This window comes from Monomorium pharaonis, chromosome 4, assembly GCF_013373865.1.
Source record: "Monomorium pharaonis isolate MP-MQ-018 chromosome 4, ASM1337386v2, whole genome shotgun sequence".
Lineage (NCBI taxonomy): Eukaryota > Metazoa > Arthropoda > Insecta > Hymenoptera > Formicidae > Monomorium > Monomorium pharaonis.
The window spans coordinates 23,337,561-23,364,114 of NC_050470.1; the positions used below are offsets into that span (position 1 = coordinate 23,337,561).

Sequence of the window (26,554 nt, forward strand, 5' to 3'; positions counted from 1 at the left end):
TGTTACATATAATTACTTTAATTATACTTAAAATCAACGCGCAATATACCATTCCAAAAAGCATATTTAACAATAATTATTTTTAAAAATTGTTATTCTTACAACTCTTCTTCTAAAATTACTCTAATTTGTACATAGATTATTTTAACATTTGCAAAGTTTAAAGTATTCAAATGCAAAATATTTTTATTTTAAAATAAGATTGTTAGAAGCAAATGGATTTTTGAATATTACTTAATAATATTTTTATTATTTAATTAAAATTTATCAATAGACAAGTCACTGTACATATCGATTTTTTATCACATATTTTAATATCTTATTTAATATTACACGAGAAATACATTTGTATGTGTTCATCGTTTAGCAAAAAATAAATAAACAAAAATAAATAATAAAAATATGTTTCAAGGAAATTGTATACATACACTTTTTGAAATCAAATACTGTTTAAAAAAATATATATTTTCTAGACTAATTATATTAATATTACTTAGTTACACACACACACACACACACACACACACACACACACACACACACACACACACACACCAAATTGGAAATATTTAATAAATTTAGAAATAATCAAAGATTTAGATGTTTTAATATATTTTAATATCTAAAGTATTATTAAATTATTTTTAGTTACAAAATTAATTTATATGAAAAAGAAATGAAAACATAAAAATAATTTAATTACACAAAACATTACACTTAAATATCTGTTAAGAATTTGTAACTTCCAAATTCTTTTTAAAGTAATTTATTTTTTGCAAGACGACCAAGAATATAAAAAACGCGTAATTTACATTTTTGCACTTTCAGGAATACTCTCGCGCATTCTTGATTACGACATCCGAGATCTCGCGAGTCCTGATTAAATTCCCTCTGTAGACGCCATGAAACTTGAGTTTCTCGTAAAAGTTTTGCAACCACTAGTATTAAACCTGTTTCAGTCCTACCACGAAAAATTTCCAACAGGAACCTTGATTACAAGATTCTTTCTCGAACCAATCACATTTCTTCATATCATCCACAAATTCGATTACATCGAGTTAAAGTTAATTTAATTAATCGTAAACTTTTGTAAAAATTATAATAGAAATGTATTCTTTATTTACATATTTATTTCGTTGGCCACATACTAATTAACCGAAAACTAAGTATAAAAATAAATTATAAAATAAAATATTATCCTTTCAAACAAATTATGCACAAATGTACCGCAAAGCTAAAAGAAATATTTGAAACTTTCTGAACATAATGCATAGCTCTCTATCTTCAAATAGCTCTCTAAACAGTTTACCATAAACACAAGAAGTTTTATAATGCTGACCGTTTGCTGTGTTGTATAAGGACTCTCGTTTATCTCTGTTAACTATATATTGCCGGGACTGACATTCGGCATTTCTCTCGAGACCTCTTTTGAGTAAAGTAGAGGAGAGAGTTGCAGGCCAACAACACGATAATTTGTCAAAAGCAAAATTAAACTTTAATAGCTTTACGTATAAAATTTCATAGAAAATGCAAGTCCGCTTGAGTGTTTGCACAATGCATACATAATTCAACAAATTATTGCGTGTAAAGTATGCGATACGTGGTAATCCGTAAAATCAATTTTAACGAAATTTTAGATTTATTTATTTTAGATGCAATTTATATGCATTACGTCATTGTAAACATTTTACGTCAAAAAAAAGAAAATACGGTTTATATCAAAAGATACTGTATTTTTTTACTATCTTGTATTATTTGAATATACTCATAATTCAATGAAAGCATGATATAAAATATTACAAAAAATATAAAAATATTAATCTATATCCAAATAAAATGTTAAAATGTAGATAATCGTTTATAGAAAAATATTACTCATCATCTTATTTATTAAATATAATTTAGATAGGAACAAAAATTAATATAAATAAAAATTTACAATAAAATATTTAGGGCGCATAACAGTACTGTTCTATAAACTTGTTTCTTTATAAACAACATTTGGATAAAATGTTGGATCGTGTATGAACGATTTTACAAGTAATTATGTACACATATATATATTATCAAAAAGGCATGTATCAAGTTTTTAACAGGGCTTTATCCCACTCTTTTAATAAATGAAATTTGAATTGTAATGCTATTTAATTAGTTAGTTAAAATTGAAAAATTTTACAGAATTTTGACACAATGCTTTAAGGATATTTGCGTCACAAAATACATTAGCATTATATATTAATATAATAGCTTAAATAAAGTAATTATTAAATAAAGTAATTATTAAATAAAGTAATTATTAAATAAAGTAATTATTAAATAAAGTAATTATTAAAAGTAATATTTTCTTCGCTTGCGCATCTGGTTATACAGTTGAACGGATTGTGCTTAACTGGAATGATCATTTTCATAGATGCATAACGAGCTTGGTGCAAGAGTTACCACCGCCTGCCTCCAACTGCACGGTCAAAATCGAGATGAAGAATATGTTCTACCACCCGGTGCTGAGATAGGAACGCCGATATTCGAACTTTATCTGGCACTTCAAGACTTCGTAAAGTAAATATCCGTTATATATAATTTTAATAAAATTATCATATTTTAATAAAATCACATTTAACAATAGATATTTAACATACACGAAGAAAATTTTATATCGAAAATTATTATGTACGATAGTAGCTACGGGTCATAAGAAGAAATTTCAGGGAATTATAGTAATTTAATGAAAAACATAATAAAAATTTTCTTCCTTGATCCGCGCTTACTATTTATCATAATAATACTTACTATAAAATTTTCTCCGTGTAAAAATATTATAACACAATTTTTATAACTTATTGTTTCACTTTTACAATGTTAATACATAAATACATTTTGAATTATTTTAAATAACATTTAAATCACATAAAATTTATTATAATTATATTGATATAGTATCTTTTATAATTAAATTGATATAGTATCTTTTAACATTATTTTTTAAATATATTTTTTATAATTATAAATTATATATTTTTTATAATTAAAAGTAACATTGAATAAATTATTACTTATATTTATTTTATATTTTAAGGAGAAATAAAAAACAACATGAAATATTGTGGTTGTATGTAAAACGTGTTTATTTTAGCATGAAGGAGAATTTACCACAATCGGACCATAAAACTCTGGCAATCTGCAAGTATTATGAGTGGTTTAGACCCGCTATCGACAAATGGCTAGATCTGGCAAAACTTAAGGCAATTCAAAGAGTCCGAAGAGCTACGGAACTCGATCGTATCTGCACCGGCGAATATTTTGTCAAACACTGCACATCAGCAATTGACGCCACTGCATGCTTTTACCAGGTATTTTTATCAAGTTTTTTTTATTTCAGTGATATACTTTCTTATATATTATTTATTATTACGAAATAATAAAAATTATAATTTTATTATAAAAACTATTAATAATTATATTTTTTGGTTATAGATTAAAGAATTCTGGAAGAAGCTGGCGTGGCCGGATTTAGCTGGATCTTATAACTTTGTATTGAAAGTCATCGATGTAAGTAATCACAATTATTTTTTATCAGTTTTAATATTTAAAATATATTGCTTATGCTTCCTCAACAAGAAATGATATAAGGATGTAAAAGTTGGAATAATAATATATAAATTTTTTGATACTTTAAATTACTAAGATGTTTCGATAATTTGTAAAACTTTTTATTCAATGATCCTTTTAATATAAAAACGTATTATAATGCTTAAAAAATATAGTATATAAATAATTGTATAGACTGTGTCACCGTAATAACGCGATGTCAAAACGCTATTTGCTCTAGGCAATATGCAGTTCCGCGGCTTACTACGCAGAGATAACACATCAGAAACTGGCAGATAGCGGATATTATGAAGAGCATACACCATATAGAACCACAGATGAGGTAATCGCTCAGGTAGAGATTGCTTCGCTTTAGTATACAAACAGTAGTACACTTCCTGCTTCGCAAAGTAGTTTCGCTAAACTACGAGAATATGAGATGCGATTACAACTTTGCACGACAAGCGGAGCATGATGCGATACGCAGCGCAAATTCTACTAATGCTTTGGTTTATGTAAAAAGCAGGCATTAAGATATATAGACAGATATAATATGTTTTAGATAGACATGTGGTATATTTGTTATATTTACTTATAAATAAATATACATATAATTACACATTTATATATAAACAAATAATTAAATATATTTAATTTTTATAAAAAGCTAAAGTTTTTATACGTATATGTATATGGATAAGGTAAGTTCCAAACGGTATTAACATAAACGGGATATTTTAAAATATTAAAGTATTAAAAAATATTATAAACAAGAAAATAATTGAAGCTTTATAAACATTTAATTAACAGGTATTATGTAAAATGTTTTATCATAATTTTATTCATAAATTCTCAAATAATTAGGATATAAGTATATATGGTAAGAAATAATATATTATTAATTTTATAAATTCTATTTTATAGACTTTAATACTTGTTTCTACTAAACCACGAATATAATTGTCACATAACATAGACGTAGTATCATATTTACACATACATACACACACACACACACACACACACACACACACACACACACACATATGTATATTATATAGCAGTTATAACTGTGTGTTTACTGAGTTTCCATCTTTGAGAGTATTGCAAAACTTGCAACGACAAAAATGCCCTTTAGCGTTTCATGAATGTAATGTAAGGGCAATATGATGATTATTAATTTATTGCAATTAATAATTAATTGATTATTTATCTGATTTTAGATGTGCGTAGCTGTCAATGGTCTTGAATATGTGAGAAGATGGTTACTGGATCTGGGTGAAGAACTTCACGTAGAACAGATTCTTATGGCTTTAGAGACTCAAGCGGGTGAAGCTCGAATACAATGGCGAAATACTATGATAACACCACTAGAACAAACTCCTGGGCAAATGTTACTCTTTATAAATCAAATAATTTCGAGGATCGGTGCAAAGGTACTTTGAGAGAGATAAAATATTGATATAAATGAAAAGAAAAAAAGAAATAAAACTTATTGCTTAAGTTTTAAATTGGATTTCTCGGTAATCTCGTTTTATAATTTACAATTTTGTGTTATATATTCTATATATAATTTCATTACTATCGCAATCTCTAGATGAGTATCTCGCTGCTCTTTTTGAAAGGTCACTAAGTCAGTGCAATGTAATTTACATCCTAGTTTTAAAGCGTTGCTGGCGCTTATTAGTTTGCAAGCATAATTGTGTCACGATAATATCGCTGTAACTATCAGTGACTATGTTAACAGATGCATATTGAATAGCTGCGATCTATAACTCTGATCCCAGCCATATACCAGTTATACTGTAGTTTATTACATACGGTGAAAATATAATGGAAAGTTCAAAATAGTTCGTCAAAATGCATTTGTTTGCGACGTTTTAAATATATACCAATAATTTTTTTTATTTGTTTTATATAGATGAGACCACCTCTGAAAAAGGCGATGTTTCATTTGGCTTGGTCTCCTGACAGTTTACCGACTACAGAAGCGATCGCACCTCTCGTGGAATACCTGGATGTTCATTTGTTAGCGCTTAACTCGGCTCTGCTAAACGCAAATTTTAATCGCGTTTTACAGGATATTTGGGAAGTGGTCCTTAGTGAATTAGCCAGTCAAATGGATGGAAATGCTGAGGTAATTATATTTTAATTGCATAAATATTAATTTTTCTTTTAATAATAAATGTCTTAGACAATTATTTTTGATAATTATTTTTGATAACTATTATGTTTTAACATGATATTTGTGATACACTATTTCGATACTTGTATGATGTATTATGAGACATTTTTTAATCTAAATAATCTGAATTAAATAAATGACAAAATAATAAAGAAAAATTTTATTACATTACAGGATAAACCAGCGATGTTTTACGAGAGATTGCACGAAGCGCTGGACTTATTAGTAAGATTTTTCAACGCTGATGAAAAGGGCTTGCCATTAGAAATATTACGTCGTCAGAGCTTTATGAACGCAGAAGAGCGCCTTCAGTATCATAAAATGGACACCACATTTTTGATCGATCGATATTATCAGCAACGTCTTCTGGTATATAATAGTATATATGTGACACCTAAATTTAATTAATTGACTAAATATTATTATGTCTTTTATTATTTTTTTAAATAATCTCTCCTATTAGACACAAGTAGCAAATATCTTACATATTACATTAAAAAATACCTTTATCTTTAAAAATATTCTCTCTTTAATATTCTTGGCAAATATAGAACATAATAAAAAATATTACATAAAATGTTTATACACATAGTACGTTTAATTATTAAATGTGCTGTTTTTATTAATTTATACTTATATTACTATATAATAATATATCTATATATTAACTTTTAGGACCAACTTAGCACAACTAGCTGTGAATATGGAGTTCTAACGATACGAGCTTATTTTAATCATGATTCACTTTGCGTCGAGGTAATAAATGCCAGAGATGTCATACCATTAGATCCGAATGGATTCAGCGATCCCTTCGTGATACTCGAATTGTTACCGCGACGAATGTTCGAGCATTGCGCCGAGCAACAGACTAATGTCAAAAAAAGAACTTTAAATCCCATGTTTGACGAGTGTTTTGAATTGTAAGTTTACTTCGTATTTTATTATAACAATATTTAATTCAATAATCGAAGAATATTCACATCATATCAAAAATAATATAATTCAAGAAGCTTATCAGTAAATTTGAACATTATGTAATGAATTTAATTATATAATATTTATTTATTTTATTTTTACAAAATTTATATTATAAAACATAATTTGATTCAAATATAAAACAACAATCAAAACAATATATTTAGTTTTAGTGAATATTTGTTTTTCAGTTCAGTGAGTGTGGAGCAGTGTCGTGACCCTAGCGCGATGATTCTTTTTACGGTAATGGATCACGACGTTCTCACAGCGAATGACTTCGCAGGCGAGGCTTTCCTGGGACTCAGTACTATTCCTGGCGTCGCCGACACAAACACTAGCATAGACAATTTCCATGGCCTCAAGCATCAGGAACTACCGCTTATGCACCAGAAAAATAAACGTAATATTAATCAAATTTTCTAAATTGTGAAACTTATAAAACTATGATTTATGAGAATTTGTAGAGTCCATTTTAAATATCAGAAAGCTAACGCATTGCTAAATTTGTAAATTTAATCTAGAAATATTTTTAAGTATTTGTGACACAGATTTATGGTATTATATTATATGGCATATATAAATATAAAAAAACATTTAAGTTATAAAAAATTATTCTAATTTCTATTTTAAAACATTCTTACATAACCAAAAAATTATAGATAAATGTATATTTAATATTGTAATAAAATCCAAAAGTTTTTTGTTTATATAAATCATTTTTATACTGACATCTAGATTCATGCTTATTTTTCTTGTAAATTAAATATATATTTTTCATGTGTTCTAGATCACCCAATCCTCCAAATACTAGAAACTCGAATCGGTGACAAGATGGCTCTCGACTTTGTGAAGAAACAGAAACAACGATTTGCCACGACGTAAGCGCATTACGTGTTGAGGAAAGAGAAGAAAATCGTGGCGGTTGCATTGCAACCGCTATCAAGACTTGTATATTAAGTTTAAGAGTCAATGAAAAAAATCGAAGAGAAGAAGGAAGAGAAGAAAGTCCATCCCTGCGATATATCGTCGATTTTCACTTTCTCTTTCTCTCTCTCTCTCTCACGCACTCTACTTTTCTGCCTATCTTTCTACCAGCCTTTATCCCAATAATTCGTCAGATCTATTTCAGTGTAAATCGTGTTGAATATAATTGGTGTTGGGTAAAAAAAAAACAGAAAAAGAGAAAAAAAGGAAAGGCGCAGTGAAAGAGGATCGAGAGAAATTATCAGAACTATTTTTGTGTCAAAGAAGAGATGTGTAGAGCAGAACTATGCAGCACACAGGAAACAGTAAAACACATTGGTGTGACATAGCTAAGGATAAATGTTTAAATGCCGTCTCGTCAGGCTCGAAGCGACACCGGAGTGACCATAAAATTCTTTATCTTACATTTTTTATACAGGGAGGTCCAAATATTAAACATCTCGCGCGCATATGCGAGTATTTAAGGATTTTCCTAGAAAAAAATACGAGTGTTCACGTTTTCAAATAAACTGAAATGACAAGACTTCCCTTCCCGCGACCTGCTTTTCGTCTGTCAATCAATTGTGAACAGAAATCGGAGTTTCCATGATAAGAATACAAATATATATATAACACACGATGACTTTCCTTAACTCAAATTATTTTCACAGCTTCCAAAAGAGGTAGTCATCGAGAATACTCATGGAAACTTTAGTCTTAAATGTTCTCCGATTGTGCAGAATTGACTCACGACAAAATTGGGAGGAAAAACCGCAAGTCTTTTTATGATTCTCTTAAATTACCATTTCTTATAAAAGTTATGGTTAAATTGTACAAATAATCCAGCGCACAACGAATAATATTAATGATTAATTTATATATTTATTATATTAATCAACTTTTGAACGGAAATGAAAAAAATATAGTCAATGAATATATTCTCTAAATTACAATCAGTGAAAAGTTACTGAAATCAGTGTGAATAACTAATTTCAGTGGTCTACTTATAAACTTGTCAATCAGTGAAATAAATACACCGATCTTTCATAATTATACACTAATTCTGAAGTAAAAATTACTAAAAGTGAATAATCACTAATCATCACATTTATAAGTATACTACTGCAAATCAGTGAAAATACATTGAATGCAAATTAGTGAGTATAAAGTCAAAAATACGTCGAGAGTTAATGCCAAGTGATAATTCTCCTTTAAAGATAATTTTTAATTGCTCATTTTTTACTTTAATATATATATATTTTTTTAACAATTCCCCCAGTAAAATGCTTTTCCTCCCCGAAGAGCAGCCGCCCCGCTTCAGCGTCGCTTCGCCGGCGCGAATCAAGCCGAGAAGGATATACGATATTTTTCTTACTCGTCATTGGCTAAAGCCTTCTTTCTATCTTTTCACCATCTAATCTCCCGAATGACAAAATTATAAATACAGCTTTTCTCGTTGGACTGCTTATGTGACGAAAATGGAGACGCTTCTATCGTTCTGATACGAACGCTCCACTCCGTGATTTCTGCAGCATCGGAAGAAAAAAAACAAAATTTGAGACTGTATCAGAAACACTAATTTTGCTTTCAGACATAAATATTGTTAAAAAATGTTTTGCTTAAAAAGCATTCTCTACATCGCCCTATAAATTTTTTCTATTGAATTTTATTTTAGTAGTATACAACATACAATTCTATATAATTTTTATAACTTTCCGATGCGACGAATTCTTCGTAATTAAAGCATATGTTAAAATACTCATAGTAATTGGGCAAAATAATGAACGTTTCTATTTAAAAGCGAAAGTAATGTTAAACTCTTTCAAAATATTTTTTAACTTACTAAATTGAGTTAAAATTTAATCTCACTTAGTATGAAACAGTAAGTTGTGATAATGCGCTCATTTCAACAAATATGACAAGAAAATTTAATATTTTTACTTACATTTTTAATAATTTACATAAATAATTTAGAATACGTAAGCAAATAATATATGTCAATGTAAGATCTGTCGTGAATTTATGTTATATAACAATTGAAATAAAACAGAACTTGTAGATTCGAACGTGCGAAAAACTGAGGAAAAGACGGAGGCAAAAGAAAAAGGATTCAGTCAAACGCACATATGTCAATTTTTCTAATGCACGTATCACTTTGTTACATAATTATATAAAAAGGATATGATAATTATACCAACGAGCGCCCTGCGTAACACATTTTAATATTTTGCACGCCTTGTATAATAAAAGAGACCGTCAAAAGAGAAAAGAAAACGATTACGAAGAGCCAGATTCGTCTGATTCTCAATATATTTCGTGCATCGAATCCAATTAAACTTTACTATTTGCTTTTCCAACCTTTTTCAACCACCCAAAAGGTATGTACATCTATCTTGTATTGTGAGATAAATAAATTAATATAAATGTTTGTTTGAGTGATTTATAATCTTTTCTGATTGACCACACAAATTTTAGTAATATATAATAGTAATTAAAAAATTTTAGTAATATATAATAATACTTGGATATAACACCTAAAAATTTTCACATAATGATATTTTATACAAACAAAGATTGCATAACTATTTTATTTTATGTGAAATTAATAATTATTTTATTTACAGATTTAATAAGTTTAATAAACATTCAAGTACACATATTCAAATAGCTCCTAATAATTCAAAAGTATCAAACTTCGTAGATCAATATGAAAATTATTTTTACTCTGAAAAGTTTACCGTGTTATAAAGATCTCATCTTTAATTTGCAAAAGTAATTTAGATTTAATAGACAATCAAATTTCATACTATTCGTTATAAAAATATATATCAAACTGAATATATAAAATATTTAAAATATTAATTAGATTCTTGATCATGCAAATCATGTATACTATCAGTTTTAATTAATTGAATTGGATTTTCTTCCGTTCGTATTATGGGATCGCCATCAAGTTTTTCCAAACTTAACAAACGTCGTGCAACCTCGAGTCTCCACTGTTCCACCTATAAAATATAAATAAATAAGTAAATAACTAAAGGTAAATAAAATATGTAAGGTATATATAAATTTAGTTTAAAAAACAAGCTTTTTACATTTTAAGTAGATAAAAAGAATTTTATATTTTTATTCAAAATTTTATTTTTTAGACTTCTTTATTTTTTATTTTATATTTATTAAAAATTACATTGATATAGTAAATACCTCGAGACTTTCATATAACGGATTACCGACGAAAACTAGGTCTCGGAGATTCATAAGCTCTTGTAGCCTTGCGAATTCGTTCCATTCTCGCACCAAGTTGTTAGACATGTAAAGTACATGAAGATTTCTCATTGCCTGGATGCCCTTCATCTTCTCAATGCAATTATAGGAAATCCAAAGCTCCTCGAGAGTGTCACCTAAAGATTCAAGACCGACGAAGCTTTTGATTAAGTTACGACCTAATGATAGAATCTTTAAATTTTTCAGAGTTCCCACACCTACAAAAAAAATAGAACGTATTTAAATATTTAAATTTGCATATGACACTATTTCTATTTATTATAATTTTGTTATTGCTAGAATTATTACAATTTATTATATATAAATATTAAATGCCAATAAAAAAGTATAATATATGTTATGTAAGTAAGAAACTTGTCTAAAAATAGTAACAATACGGTAGATAAATTTTATATACTATAATAAAGCAGTTTATATGTCATGATTTGTCGCACAAAATTAAATATGTTATAATGTGGCCAACAGGAATTATTACGACGAGTAAATTAACAGTAATAATTAAAAATATTAACACGCATTCTTGCACGTCCATTCATATTGTAAATTTATATTTATATACGCACATCGTGATGTGCCACCTTATTGAAACAATCACATGCTTGGATATGTATGCATTATGCATCCGATGTCACGAGTTCGAATATGCATTCAGTTCTGATATAGCATCTAAAATGTATCGTAATTAACATACATCGATTGGATTCATGAATAATCGCTGATTAATCAATGCAAAATAATGTTAAAAGCATAAAAAGAGATAGTTTCACGAATTTTTTGTCTTTACAAATACATATATGCTTATGCTTTCAATACTTGTGAAAAGAATATATATCTCTTTCTAAAGACGCTTAAACATAATCAATTATTAGAAACAACAGCAGTAATTATTTCAATAAAAAAGTCGTACCATATTATGTCATACAATTTCATGCAACATCTATTCCAAGTTATCCTGACATGTAAGTAGAACATTTTAACAATTTTGTAATGCATTATTTTTTACCTGCAATCTTTTCAATCATGTTTGTCGCTAAAGAAAGCTTTTCACAATTTACCAAACTTGCCAACGCATTGTCCATCTTTTCAATAGGCGGCCATTGAAAGCTTAAAATTACTTCTGTTGCCGTAGCTGCATTTTGTTGGTTCTCCTCCTCCCATCGCCGTATAGCTTCTTTGCATGTAGTTGGCTTTGCAGATGCCATTGACGATAATATATCTTCCCAACATCGATAAAAATTTCCAAAATCTAAGATTTTTTTCATTCGTTACATTCATTTTAAGTATAAAATATTGGACAACATATATCTTGTTGTGCTAATATTGTAATATAAATAATATTATAGAAAATATGATAAGCTGAATGCAGAAACATATAATTAATATCGTGGTAAAATATTTCATTAGTTAATGACATCATTAATTAAAGCAGCATGGTAACAATAACTACGCTAACAGTAATTAATGCTGAAAATACAGTTTCAATGTCTGAACTTAATTTCTTTGAAATACTATTATCAATGTTTCATCATATCAATTAGCAAAATTAAATATATTAAAAACTGTATATTAAAAACAATGTGCACGTGTTGTTCATACAAATTATGAACAAATAGAAAAATTGCATTTGACGATCGCAATGAGAGCTCGCAGACATGTGCAGTTATTCTATTTTAACTGTTATTTTATCTTGCATATAAATGTGAATAACTACCTTGTATATAGTCAACAATAGACAACGATAGGAATATTCAATTTCACTTTTTTTTTATAATTTTGCATTAATATGTATATGAAATTCAAGTGTTATGCATAAAAATCAACTGTCCAATACACTTTGCATTCTTCATCGCCGATCCTATAAGTGCTATGGTGTCCAAATAGAACCCCGTATTCCGATACGTCACGTGCATGTGCACATTCTGAGGTTACAAGAACTGAGTACTTGTTTTCCTTGGTTGCGTGGCAATCTGGCTATGGCCAGAGGTTTGTAATATCTGGCTCCAAGCAAAATAATCGATGCATAAAGCGCATGCGTCTGGAGTGAGTATTTGTTAACTAAATGTCCCAGTGCTAATGATTTACGATAGATATTGGCTTGTAAAAGAAACAAATAGGATCCAAAAAAAAAAACGCACACCAGATGTGCGATCGATAAGCGATGATTCCTAGTATTCCTACGCGTATTTCAAGAAGCAAAGTTAATGATTACAAAAACGGTTTACATATTGTTGTGTCTACAGATTAGTATCATTTAGATTTTTACCACTTAAAGTTTAATCTCTATAATTGCATAAATCGCAAACATTATTTTGTATAACTTAAAACGATATTTACTTTTTTAAACACTTGTAATAACATTTTTAAGTAAAAAGTAATATTTTAATTCAGTTTGTATAAAAGCTAAATCTAAAAAATATCAATTTGTAAATTTTTATTTTTAAATCTTATCATTTTAATATTTTTCTTAAATAATTAATTTACTGGTCACTGCAGTTTAGCGATTGGTGCAGTGACCCTACATTGTATACATTGTTAAATATGATATAAATGATATGATACATGCATTGTGAAATGTTTACATATAATTTTAATCAAGCAAACAGAAAAAGCTCCTATATCATAATATCGGATTGAAGCAGAAAATTTTTTAAAGCATTTTATTAATCAAAAGAACTGGCAGTATTGTCACGTCACGTATTACAGCGAGCAGACACAATGATAATACTTTAGTAACTAAGTTACATTTTACAGCTTTCGGGAGATGTGCTAATAATACGAATAAACAAGGACATTTATCGGCGGCGTAACTTTAAATGTGTTTTAATTAGGTAAAAGCAAATTTATCACTTTGACATTTTAATGAGTTGTAAGATGAGAATATTATAATTGTATACTTTTTTAATAAAAAAAGTTACGCCACCGAGAGTGTGCAACGTAATGATTTCACAGGTAACATGATGAATTAACAACAAAGAAATATATCGGTAATATATGTATAATAATAGATTATACAATGCGATACTCATGGGGCTTACACTGAGTTAGCTTAAATTACAAAAATACGCAAAGGCACTTGATAAAAATCTTCCGTTTCTCGAACGAGAAACATTTTGGGATAAATTCTTAAACTCAAAAGTTCACACACCGTATTCGTCGCAACTCGCATTTGATGCTGACGATCGAATTAATTGCACGACGATGATAACGACGATAACGAAGAATGCCAGAAGAAACTTTTTGAGTTTTATTTAGCAAGAGTCAAAATACCTTCCGAAATATTCATACAACGAGAGAAAGGAAGTCCATAATTTACTACTGTAATCCGAAACGTTAATTTCTCCTACACGTAGTCTAGAGACAATGAAACGTTCATACGAGAAGGACAAAGTTGCACATCATTCGCGCATTGTTCCCATCATGTATATAGGTATACAGATCTACGCATTCAGCTTTTATGCTACATTCGTATAATTCGGATACACAGGCATAGAGTTCGCAGAAAATAGATACTCTCCTTAAAAATTCAAAAAGGATATCTCTCTCTTCAGAAGACTATAATTTTGAGTACATACGCCGCCGCTGTACCCATCTTCTCGCGGCGCGCGCGAGGGAAATACGCAACATGATGGATTTGATTTCCATTGCGGCAGAACATTGCACACAAAATGCCGCATAAACTATGACCTATATTAATATTGGTATCACACATATCGGTACAAAATAACGGATTATAAAATAATTGATAGAATATTCGATTAAGGAATTTACAATGTCAGACCTCAAACCGCTAATTAAATGTTACTTAATCCACGGTTGTATGACAACTCTTAACGTATCTGGAATTAAAATACGCAATCGATGTAATTATCTACTTTGAAATACAGCTGATAAAAATTATTCACGCACGCGCGACGTATAGATCCGCTCAATAGCGTAGGAAACATCTTAGCAACATATATAGGCAGCTTTACGCTCTATTTTTTTCTAATAAGTACATTAGATAGCAAAGTAACCTCATGACTTTTATATACAACTTAATGTCAAGTAACATTAGCGTATTGCATTAAGTTGTATGGCCTTATGCACAATAACGGACTGCGGGAAGCCCATTGGAACGCGAGAAATTAATGGCACTAGCGATGCAAGCCAATTTAGCGATGCGAGGATAGCAGCGGTATTTTGTTTACAAACGCCGTTGATACAATGCCATCACGTGGTAGAATCGACACTCGTCCAGAGAAAATTAGGGATGTACACGTTGAATATATCTGTATAGATGCTTGCACAAGTACACGCTTATATATGTAACTTCGTTATTTATATACATATACAAAATAAAAAATTAACCGGTCTTATCATACAGTAATTGTAAACTTAATGGCGACTAATTCGCGCTGTGGTCCAGTTTGATTTGTTTTCTTATCGTATCACGATATCGATTTGAACTTTTGATTGTATTATTAAGGGCCATCGAATTCAGCGCCACTCGTAATTATATAAAATTAAAAATACGCAACATTTAAGTGCCTGTTTTGCTATAGAGCTTTAATTCTCTTTAACAAGTGTAGAATGCTAACGAAAAGTGTACGATCAGGTAGAATAAGCAACGAGAAATGTGTAACGGAATTTGTTAGAACGTTAATTCCTTCAATTTTAAGTTATTTTCAAAATAAAGTTACATATAATCGTCACAAGTAATCTGTATATTCAGCATTGTTTGAATAAAGATTTTAATAAGTAATTTATTAGCACTAATTAAATTTTTCAAAAGGTAGGAGGACGAAGTTTATATCAAGGAAGTTACTGGTAAGCAACGCTCAGTCACACCTGGAACTGAAAGAGGTTAATCACTTACATTTCTCACGAGGTAATTCTAGTTAAACGAGCGTGGAATCGAGTGACATTTTCCCCTACCCAAACACCGAGCGCGTTAATTTTCACTAATTGGCACTTTGTTAACCCGATGCTAATTGTATCCATTTTGGTCCACGGACCAATTCGCTCCTCCCATGGTATTACGAAATACTCTCGCAAACATTATCAGCAGCGAAAACTTGACGTTCGATTCTAAACTTTAAGCTACACACATATTGTTGACTCAAAAGATGCATCCGTTTCGCACATTCAGGCATTCATTCATCCTTTCCCGACGCGCGGAAATTCCTTCGATTTTCGAAACATCTAATAAAGTCCCCGTCGAGAAAGAAGTTGCTCAAGTCACGTTATACTTACGTACTAATGAAATAGTGATCGGACAGCCCGACTGCGATTCTTTTTATAGTAGAGACTTAAAGTACGTGGAGGTTCTCGCAATTCTTGAATTTGCTGTCCTCTTTGCCAAAAAGCCAGGTCAGCATCTGCCTGGCTTTCATACTGGCGCGCACGACGCCTCTGGATTTGTACCAATGAGCACTACCTTCGCTGCCGCCGTTGTTTCGGTTTTCCTGGACCACCTTTAAACGGATCTGGTTGAGTATGCCAACCAAAAGCTCGTCGACATTGTGATTGATAGCCACCGACACTTCGATGAATTTCGCCCGGTAGGTGCACGCCAAGCATTTTCCGTCTACAATAGGCCAGAAATTCAGAGAATTATAATGAAAATAGAAAAGTGTTATTATCGTGTTTTTAATAAAAATACAATAATAAATAGTTTAGAGATTCTTGCTTTTCGAAATAAAAGTAAAAAAATTTTATAAATTTGTCTCTCTTTCTCTGTTCCGTTTATAAATCTAAAAGTATTTTTTAACTTTTTAAATCTAAACATATTTTTTAATCTATATAAATAAAAATGTAAATGTTTGTTCCTCATCTAAGATCTCCGTAAGTTTTTCACCAATTGCTTTGAAATTTTGACACAATGTTGCATTCGAAAACGGGAGTGTTCTTATGGGGTTTGATTTTGGATATACCGGTGTTTCAAAAATGATGGCCATAATTTAAGTGTAAAAAATAGTTTTTTATTAATATTATTGAAATTTTGACACATTGAAACGGGGAGAAACGGGGAGAGACCGGGAGAGACGGGGAGAGACCAGAAGAGACGGGGAGAGACGGGAGAGACCGGTAGAGACGAAGAATGTTTCTTTGTGTTTAAATTAAGGTAATAAGAAAAATAAAGATGGCTGTTATTTTATTGAAAAAAAGAAACTTATTTAAAACAGTCTTTTGAATGAATTTCTAAATCCATGGCAGCTTTTAGAAAAAAAAGTTAAAAGTACGTGAATGAATGAATATTAGATTTATTAAAGATAGATAAATGCTTATTCAAAAATAAAATAAAAAGAGCAACAATAAAGCAAGGCTCTTGAAAGTTAAACAACGAAAGCAAAGAAAATTTGAAAAAAACGTAGCATAAGAATAGAGAGCCACAGCAACGCGTGGCAGGGCATAGATAGTAATAATATAAAATATTAATAATGTATATATTTTTTTATAATATGCAAATTTATACTGCAATTTTATTTTAAAAACTACATAATTAAAAAATTAATAAAAAAACAATTAACTAAAATAAATACACGTGACACACACACACACACACACACACACACACACACAAAAGTATGATAATCTTATTTTCATTATATCTTATTTTTATTTTATAATTTGCCTGATGTACCATAACATGTTAACCGAACGTACAGTTTTATAAAGTACCACAAAACCGCCTAACTATAAAAAAATGTATTTATACGTCTAAAAAAGAAAGATGTTCCGCCTCTTACCCTGGGGCGAAACCACTCTGGAACGAACCAAATCGACCTTGTTCCCGACCAGAATAGCCGGTCTAGCACGAAGAAGATCTTGATCGTGAAGTCGAGCGAGATATTCCTCGGCCCTTTGAAAGGACGCCTTGTCGATCACTGAATACATTACGACGAAGGCGTCTGGCAATGGCATCTTTTCCAGTTCGGTCTGTACAAATCAAATTTATTAAATTTTAAAAAATAAAAACTCCATTTGTTTATTAAAAAAATAAAATAAGCGAACTGTTGCAATATTCAGCTTTATAGCATTATACATATTATAAATGAAAGAACAATTTTTCTATTTCCCATTACCTTAACATTAGTTATATTTAAAAATTTAAGCTCGCTTTCTTCACCATTCAGCATCACAAAAACGGATTGCTCACTTGGCACGTCTGCAATCAGAACAATGAAAAATAAAAGATAAAAACATTCAAATATCTTTCTGCTTCTGTACTAAAGTGTAGAAAACTTTTTTTTTATTTATCCAGAGTTAAAAGGATTTTAAATAATTTAACTTCCATCAGGTATATTGAAATACGTTGTTATAGCATTGCATTGTGTATGCTATAATAATAATGAGTTTTAAACAATAAAAAAAAACTTTAATTAGATTCCGACAAATACAAAATATTTGCAAGCAACTTATATAGTGAGATAAGCACTTTGCAGCATTTGTTTCCAGTCAATTCTATTCTCATTCTTCTTTATAATTTCTAATTTTTTGTACGTTCCTATGTACATTCAAAGCTATTATTATTTTATTAAATAAAACAGAAATATTTCAATAATAATTAAAATATAAAAGCTTATAAATTTGAATTTTTTCTGTAACAAAAAGATATAAGCAGACAAAATATATTCTATTTATTTATTAATAAATACCAATTTTTTAGAAAATACAAAAACAAAAAAGATGGAAGAAAAATAAAAATAAAAAGATAACTGATAAAAAAACAATTTTAAATAATACTAAAATAAAAATGTTTACAAAATAATTATTTGCTATATAGGAACACATAATCAAAATTTTTATACACTTCCAATGCTGCTGCAACATTGTCCTACAACACTATTTTCACTGTATTTTATGATACATTTTAGAAGTCGCGAGATATTCTTTGAAATCTAGCCGTAAATTCGTAATGTTGTGTTTTGTTTGCCTGACTGTTGCCAGAAAATGGAGGTTAACGGTCAGATGCGGTAGAGTTGACGGATGTGTACATACTAAAGAAAGAAAGAAAGAAAGGATGGAAGAAAAACTAGAACGATTCATCTCTCCATCGCTCGAACACAAAGCGCTCGACTCATGGCTAGTGAGTCAATGAACGTGGAAGACTATATATGTGACACACTAGTTGCATCTTCTATCGTATCCAGTTATAGAAGATGCCAAGAAAAGTTGTTATAACTGTAATCAAATTAGTAAAATTAAAAAATTACGGAAACAAACTGGCACTTACAAATTTACACTTGAATATGTCATAAAAAAAATTAATAAAGGTTAATAATAAGAAAAAAATTACAAGTTTCTACGAAATATATAACGTAAAGTCTGCATGTGTACATATTTTTCCAGAGTACATAATAATCGTGATTTAAACGCGGTTTCATTTTACAAACAAAGGCGTATTTTTCACGAAATAATTAGCTCAATAAACCGTACGTATGAGACAGAACGTGATTAACGCTCAGGAACAAGTTCAATTGATGGGCGTGACGGAAATGCAAAAGAGAATTGACATTTTGGGATGGCAAAATCGCTATAAAATCCGAATAAATATCGTGGAAATTGGTGAAACGAATTCGCCAGCGCAAGCGCGCATCGCAATTTTTGTTCCAGGATACAAATTATTGATCTTTCGAGCTCAAAAGAATTTACATTTACGTTTTTAATTATCCCGACCGCACAAAAAAACTCGTTTGTTTGATCAATGAAAAATTCTCTCTTGTATCCACAACTTTTACAGATAATAGCTGTTTGATACTGGATATTGTGGTCATGTTTCATTTACACGAAATTTAATAAAAACAATATCCTTCAGCGGAAAGTAATCAAGCTTGATTTACAAATATTTACAGAATCTGTTAATTTTAGATGTTATCAATAGATGTTATCAATAAATATCACTGTTGAATAAAGCTTCAAGTAATTTCCTATTTCAAATAGTTTTCTATTTCAATTTCAATTATTTGTTCTGCTATCTTGTTTAAAATACTTTTTAAATCATTTTGAAATGTTGAAATCCATACTGCTTATTTATTTAATATCTAATAAAATATGTGACGCAATTATTAATAAATAGCAATAAATTATTACAAACATGTTATAAACATTTAATTTAAAAACTATTTAAATACAAATATAGAAATATTAAATGTAAATATATATGCAATTTATATACCGAAATATTCAGAAATATTATAAACATCTATCAAATTTCTATTAACCAGAATCAGTTAACAAAATCAAACCGAATTATACATCAACCCATTTGTCGATTCTATCAACGTTGCAACACTTGCAACGATGTTCCATCATAATTCATATAGCAACGTATTTTTGAAAAATAATAAGCTAAGAAAAGTGGAGTAAGATGAAAAAAAAAGAGAGAAGAAAGGAGAGATCCAATGAAGAGCAAGAAAGAGAACAGACGATGAACAGACGCGAACTCTGTATGATGTACGCTTATAGCACAGAGCGGACGCAAAATTAACAACGGCTATTTCCGAGCGGCTTGTTCCTGCGCTTTTCTTTTTTATACCTTCGTGGAAATCGTTTCGTTTGCTTTTCGAGGCGGACGTATTCCATCGACTCGCACACACTCGACTCGCGAGCGTCGTTGCTCTCTTTTCCACACGAAGTCACGAAATACATCGCGGTGTAGGTCTGACTGTACAAAATGCTTTGCGCACATAAAGTAAAATATGTATTCGAATGATATAGTAGAACCATAAAGCTGTGAAAGACAAAAATGTAAATTGTAAAAACTTGACAATTTAAAATAAAAAGAAATACTGTCTCGCAAAAAACTATGGCCTCTAAGCCAACTTAAAAAATTCTGCATTTTCTTCGTTTGAAGAAGTAATTTGCGCTAATTGAATTACTTTATAAAATTTTTATATCGTCTTCTTACAAATACAAAAATAATTAAAATGGGAAGTAAAAACCGTGTTGTATTATATCAATATTGTATTATATCAATGTTATATTATATCCTTCTTTTGCAAAACATATTAATATTTAATCTAAAATTAACATACACACTATTTTTGATATAATTCATTTTTAACAAAAAAAATATTAGTTTATATATTTTTTAATTTAAGTTTGAACAACTCTAAGCATTTATAAAAAATGATAAACTAATCTTGTAATTAATCTAATGAATGTAAATTATACTTATCAGATCACGTTTATTATAATAATATAATATGTTTGTACATTATATCTCATAATCTCTGTAAGCTATTAATTAAAGTACAAATATTTAATTAAAATAAAAAATAGTCAATTATATTTATATTTGAGATTACGACGTGCATTCGCCTTCTCTGGTTCGCACGAATTGCCTCTTGGCCTCGATCCCGATTTGCAACAAAATTATCGCGCGAAACTTGACATCAGCCTAAATTCTTTTTACTCATGTCGGTCGGTTGGCTTTCGAGTCAATTTCGATCGTTGTTAATCTTAACTCACATGAAACACTACAATATAAAATATACGGTGTAGAATGGCACATAAAAAAATTTTGAGCTTGGCTGTGGGTGAATTAAAACCATTTTTGCTCTTATTCTTCCTGTCATTTTAATTGTATTGTTCCCGTTTGCTCATTTTACTTGGAAAAATGTGAATTCTCTCTAAGTACAGTCAACTGTTTCGATAAAAATGTCAACCATATTATACATTTAAAGACTTACACTGTCACATGAGATTATACAGTGCTTCACGTGGAATTTTGTATGTGCAGTGTATTAAAAAAATAATTTTATGAATTTATCCGACATAAAATGTATTAAATAAAATTCTAATGGAGAGAGTCTATAGTCACTATCTAAAAAATAAGTTTATTTAAAGCATTATATATAAAATGTTTTTACTACATAAAATTTACTCATTTTGTTTATCAAAATAATTTGTAATTAATAATTGATAATTAAACATATTTGTTATATATTTTAAACATTTTTTAAGAAATTAAATCTTTTATTTTTTGCATGTAATTTGTTTGCATCTAATTAATTTCTATATTCCTCATAGATAAAAAATTTACTTTGTGTGATATTTATATAAATTTACCAGACATATAAATTAGTAAATAAACTTATAAAAGATGAGATTTTACATAAAATTGAATTATTTAAATATAAATTTAAAAATTTATTTTTTATAACTTAATGCTTTCGACATTTTTAAAATTATGTAATATTTGAAAAAAGATTATAGACTTTTAAATTACTTTAGTGAAATCTGAATATTAATTTTACATCTTTTTTAAGTCTAAAAAATTTTTCCATTAAAAATTCCATTAAAAGTATCCTTTTCTATTTAACTATTAAATTTTCTGAACACAATTATGGCAATCATTAATCATCTCACATAATAGTTTAATTAATCTTTTCATTGTTGATAAATCTTCCGCAAAAAGTTTACCGCAAAGCTTTTTGTGTAATTGATCGTGAAACTGATTTTCGCTCCATTTTGGTCAAACTCATTTTTGTAAAACATCTTTTTTTACGGAAACTGTTGTATTTATCAAAGTAAACATTAGCAAACATTGAACAATTTTTATAAATTTTAAATATTGTAAATGCTTACAAGACAAATTGATTATATATCAGAAAATTGTATCTTTTTCTTAATAATAAAAATTTATCAAAAATTTTTACAAATTATTATCTAATTAATTCCGTAATCTATAATTTACGTATATATTCCTCCTCTTCCCCCCACACACACACCGCCATACATACAACGCCATAAATAATAATTAAATCAAATTAAGACGTAATTTGAAACAATTCTGTAATGTATTAATGTATTAACATAATTACATATTTATGTATTCATATAGATTATTTAATTGCTGACGTCACTAATTAATATATAATTAAAATAAATTATAACGCTTCTATGAATCTTAGGTTTTTACATTTCTTATAAAATGGAAATAATGTAATAAATACTAATACTACTCTCTCTTAGATTTTAAGATAAATTACAGAGTGTCACACAGCTGTACGCGCAGTGCTAATGAATTCATTAAGTCATTATGATACCATTATATATCTATGCTAATGTGAACGTAATCCACACAATTTGTTGCTTTTAAACACAATTATAATATCAGTAATTAAAATGTATTCGCAGATGTTCTTTGAAATTAAAAATAAACTCGGAATATATATATCCCGCTGAACATATTTACTTATAAATCATATTCTCACTGAAGATTTTATATTGAAACATCGAGAAACACTATTGAAAGAATAATGATTAAGATTGATAAGCGAGAATAGGTCGATAAACTAGTAGTAACAGAATTCGATAATATGTATGCCATCACATAGAGATAATTGTATGTTACCGTTACCATCAAATTATTAAATTACAGAAGCGTTAATGAGGGTAATCAACTGAAGAATATTAATAGAATATATTTCCGTACGTATAATTAATAATGGATATACAAACTGTTTTTTTAAGATAATATAATTTATTTTAAGAAAAAAGTGGTTCTCTGGTTGAAAAAGAAATAGAAAAAGAAAGAAACTGTATTCAGCTGGAAAGCTAAATAATTATTTTAAAAAAAGCTTCTACAAAGAAAGGTTTAAGAATCAAAGAGGCGTTTATTTCTTGAAAGAAACACGACTTAAAGCCAATTCGTTGATTCGTCTTTATTTTGTTTTTCCCTCTTAAACATCATAGTTTATTTGCATTAAACCCCATACAGCACAACATCTTTCAAAAAGCTTTCTGAAAAAGGTGTGCTGTGTGAGATCTTTAATTATACGTTAACATATAATAATTATATGATAACTATTTGCAAGAATTTAAATCGAAACTGTTTACTTCTTTTTAAATTAGTTTTATTTATGATAACATTTACGCGCGCGTGCACGCACACACACACACACACACACACACACACACACACACACACACACACACACACACACACACACACACACACACACACACACACACACACACACACACACACACATATACATTTGTGTAAAATAAATAAGATTGAAATATTTCCGATTGACATTAATTATGAATGAGAGGAAAATGGTAAGACTATTCATAATAGCATCTAAAAAGATCATAGGTTGAGGAAAAATGCACAGTTAAAAGTATAAGTATATATACGCGATAGGAAGAATGAACCACATGAAACAGAATCATGCGGGAAAATAAGTTAAAGTTGTTAACTCTTTTTTAAATTGTAGCATAACAGCAGAATGAACATTATTTTTTGATAACTCCTTAATAACCACTTGACACGAGTCAATGTGTTTTATTTTCGAATTATTCTTCACGATATAAACTAAACTACTAAAGGATCATATGTTTACGTCACTTTTACGTTTCGTTAATTCGTTCCTGCTGTAGAACAGGATTTCGTGCAATTTAATCAACATAAAAAATTCCATCTCTTCTTTGATAATAAATTAAAAGCTGTACTATATCCATAATAAAGTATATTCACATACTAGTTTTATACGTTTGGCGACGTTTTGCGTATGCAAGAGATTCGGACAGAAAGTTGCAAGGACTGTAGCTCTCGTTACCGTTTCGAAACAATTATTTATACAAAAGCCGCTCGACTGCGCGCACTAGACATAAATAGAAAATTCCATTACATTGGGATATAAAAAAGCACGATAAAAAAAAGAGAAAGGAAAAGGAAGAGGGGGGGAATAGAGGGCGCGGATTTTTTTCTACCACGCGAGCATACCCCATTGTTTGATAGCTTGCACAAATATCGATCGTAATAGCGCCGGGTGACGTCGCCAAACGCGGATTGAATGTGTCCAACTGAAACAAAGCCTCGCCCGTCTCGCTTATCATACTTTAGCACCAATGAAAGAGTCGCAAGGAAGTTTTCCAATGAGAAACAGAAGCAACGAAGGGAAACAGCAGTTTGAGAAATTTTACAAGATTAATTACGGATTTGTAAAGCAAATAATAAGTAAAGCTTATAAAAAGGAAATATTTTTCATAAAAAAGATGAGCAGTCAAAAGTTAATCGTTACTTCAATTGACATGTAAGAGATATTCTAGTTATATTTTAATAAGTAAACATTCTTTTCTTTAGCTATCATTCATTTAACAAAGATTGAACTAATATTATGTTAGCAAAATTAATAGAAAAATATAATAATTAAAATCAATAACGTGAGAAACAATGAATGAACAATGAGAGAGGTATCATGCGTCTGTTTTAACAGGTAAGAATCGCAAGAATAGATAGTTGAATGGCGACGATAATTCACATCATCATCGAGAAGATATACGATCCTTGACCTAAATATTTATGCAAATTTTGTATTATTCGAGATATCGTAAGCACTTAAGTAATCAATACTAAATGATGAGCATTTTTATAATATACCATTTAAAACTTTTAGATAAAATTTTTTGCGGCTTTGCTCACCATGCTTAAGTATCATATATGAATTTATTTTAATAAAATCTAACAAAATTACTTTTTAATCTGTAAAATTTTTAGATATTTTAACAAAACCGTCTTTTCTGTACAATAACGTAAGATTTTTCACAAACAAAATACAGTTATAAAATTTTCTATTTAATTCCAGTTAAATCCTGAGATGTTGTTTTACGTCACGGAATTTTACTTTATAGCGGAGTTATTAAAATATCTGATATAAAAGATTAAGAGGAATGCGAAAAATGAAGCAGCGCAATTAAATGTTTGTATAAAAAATATTTATTTTAATAAATAAAGAAGTCGCCTGCGATGTATTTACCAAGTAATTCAGTAGCGTCCTATATATTAGATTTAAAATACTTTAGAAGTTACCTTCAATGGCAGTGTAAATTACTGCAAATTTACATCGTTCATTAAAAAATTTAATTATGTTACTTTTTATATATTAACATCAAATTTATATTCGTTTTATTTGTCGCAATAAAGTTTAGTTTTTAAGTAACAGAATAATAAATATTTATTCTCTTTAATGATAAAAAACAAATATTTTATTCAAATACTTAATACTTTTTTACTTTTATAATCTTCGCATATATTGATCCTATTTTTATATGAGTTCCCGAGTTATAATTACCTATATTAGATTTATACATATTTGCTATTTTATAATCTTGGATGAGAAAAATCAATTTTATTCTATAAAATAAAAACAAAGAAAAAAAATATAATTTGTGTCATCAGATATACGATATTCATTTTTTTCTTTCAGGTAGTAAGTTAACATTATTTGCTGTCGTTCCAAAAGATATCGACTTAGTGTTGTTCAATTCTTAACTCGTTCAGAAAGAATAGCGCGTATCCAAAAGAGCTTAGGAAGCCGGAAACTATGCGCTTTTTAGGTGGAGTCTGACGCCGTCTTTTACCATGTGCGCAATCGCAAATACACACAGAAAAGCATCGAGTAAACTCGCGCGTTATAACGGGGCATTCGTGCCGCGTGAAGTGTAAACCGTTAGAAATCATCATAAAGATTATATTTTACTCCAAAATCGATTGAGAAATGTCCAATGATTTTCTCCCTATTATCGTTTTCACGTGATAATCACGTTTACATAACGTGACAATAAAAC

General features: G+C 29.2%; 3 protein-coding genes across 8 annotated transcripts in view; 1 reads left to right on the forward strand and 2 right to left on the reverse strand.

Moving 5' to 3' along the window:
* Positions 1-10,136, forward strand: part of LOC105831780 (BAI1-associated protein 3) — a 75,483-nt gene extending 65,347 nt beyond the window's left edge. For 2 of the 3 annotated variants that reach the window (XM_012672167.3, XM_012672170.3), the window contains 10 exons: positions 2,411-2,556; positions 3,131-3,347; positions 3,472-3,546; positions 3,827-3,940; positions 4,809-5,021; positions 5,507-5,722; positions 5,945-6,139; positions 6,446-6,690; positions 6,937-7,145; positions 7,533-10,136. In XM_012672167.3, coding sequence (XP_012527621.1) covers positions 2,411-2,556; positions 3,131-3,347; positions 3,472-3,546; positions 3,827-3,940; positions 4,809-5,021; positions 5,507-5,722; positions 5,945-6,139; positions 6,446-6,690; positions 6,937-7,145; positions 7,533-7,627 — 1,725 coding nt within the window. In that variant the 3' untranslated portion in view covers positions 7,628-10,136. The remainder of the gene's footprint in view (positions 1-2,410; positions 2,557-3,130; positions 3,348-3,471; positions 3,547-3,826; positions 3,941-4,808; positions 5,022-5,506; positions 5,723-5,944; positions 6,140-6,445; positions 6,691-6,936; positions 7,146-7,532) is intronic. The other variant, XM_012672169.3, reaches the window with a different exon arrangement.
* Positions 10,137-10,298: 162 nt separating this feature from the next.
* Positions 10,299-13,368, reverse strand: LOC105831782 (dynein light chain 1, axonemal). 2 transcript variants are annotated; one of them, XM_012672173.3, is made up of 4 exons: positions 12,705-13,368; positions 11,997-12,239; positions 10,913-11,190; positions 10,299-10,713 (listed from the first exon to the last, which is right to left on the reverse strand). In XM_012672173.3, the coding sequence occupies exons 2-4, from the start codon at positions 12,193-12,195 to the stop codon at positions 10,567-10,569; spliced, it is 624 nt and encodes a 207-aa protein (XP_012527627.1). In that variant the 5' UTR covers positions 12,196-12,239; positions 12,705-13,368; the 3' UTR covers positions 10,299-10,566. The 2 variants fall into 2 exon arrangements, with proteins under 2 accessions (XP_012527627.1, XP_028045163.1); XM_028189362.2 differs by having other exon boundaries at positions 11,997-13,368.
* Positions 13,369-13,636: 268 nt separating this feature from the next.
* Positions 13,637-26,554, reverse strand: part of LOC105831781 (GTP-binding protein GEM) — a 38,713-nt gene continuing 25,795 nt past the window's right edge. For 2 of the 3 annotated variants that reach the window (XM_012672172.3, XM_012672171.3), the window contains 3 exons: positions 18,058-18,140; positions 17,722-17,911; positions 13,637-16,559 (listed from right to left, as the gene is read on the reverse strand). In XM_012672172.3, the coding sequence (XP_012527626.1) occupies positions 16,282-16,559; positions 17,722-17,911; positions 18,058-18,140 (551 nt within the window). In that variant the 3' untranslated portion in view covers positions 13,637-16,281. The remainder of the gene's footprint in view (positions 16,560-17,721; positions 17,912-18,057; positions 18,141-26,554) is intronic. The other variant, XR_003625419.2, reaches the window with a different exon arrangement.

What these genes read in the sequence shown, in the direction of transcription:
- LOC105831782 (XM_028189362.2), bottom strand. Translation starts at nt 12,255, where the DNA reads ATGAAAAAAATCTTAGATTTTGGAAATTTTTATCGATGTTGGGAAGAT. An exon ending in CATGATTGAAAAGATTGCAG is followed by an intron (nt 11,191 to 11,996) that starts GTAAAAAATAAT and finishes TTTTTTTTGTAG; the next exon opens with GTGTGGGAACTCTGAAAAAT. An exon ending in CGTTATATGAAAGTCTCGAG is followed by an intron (nt 10,714 to 10,912) that starts GTATTTACTATA and finishes TATATTTTATAG; the next exon opens with GTGGAACAGTGGAGACTCGA.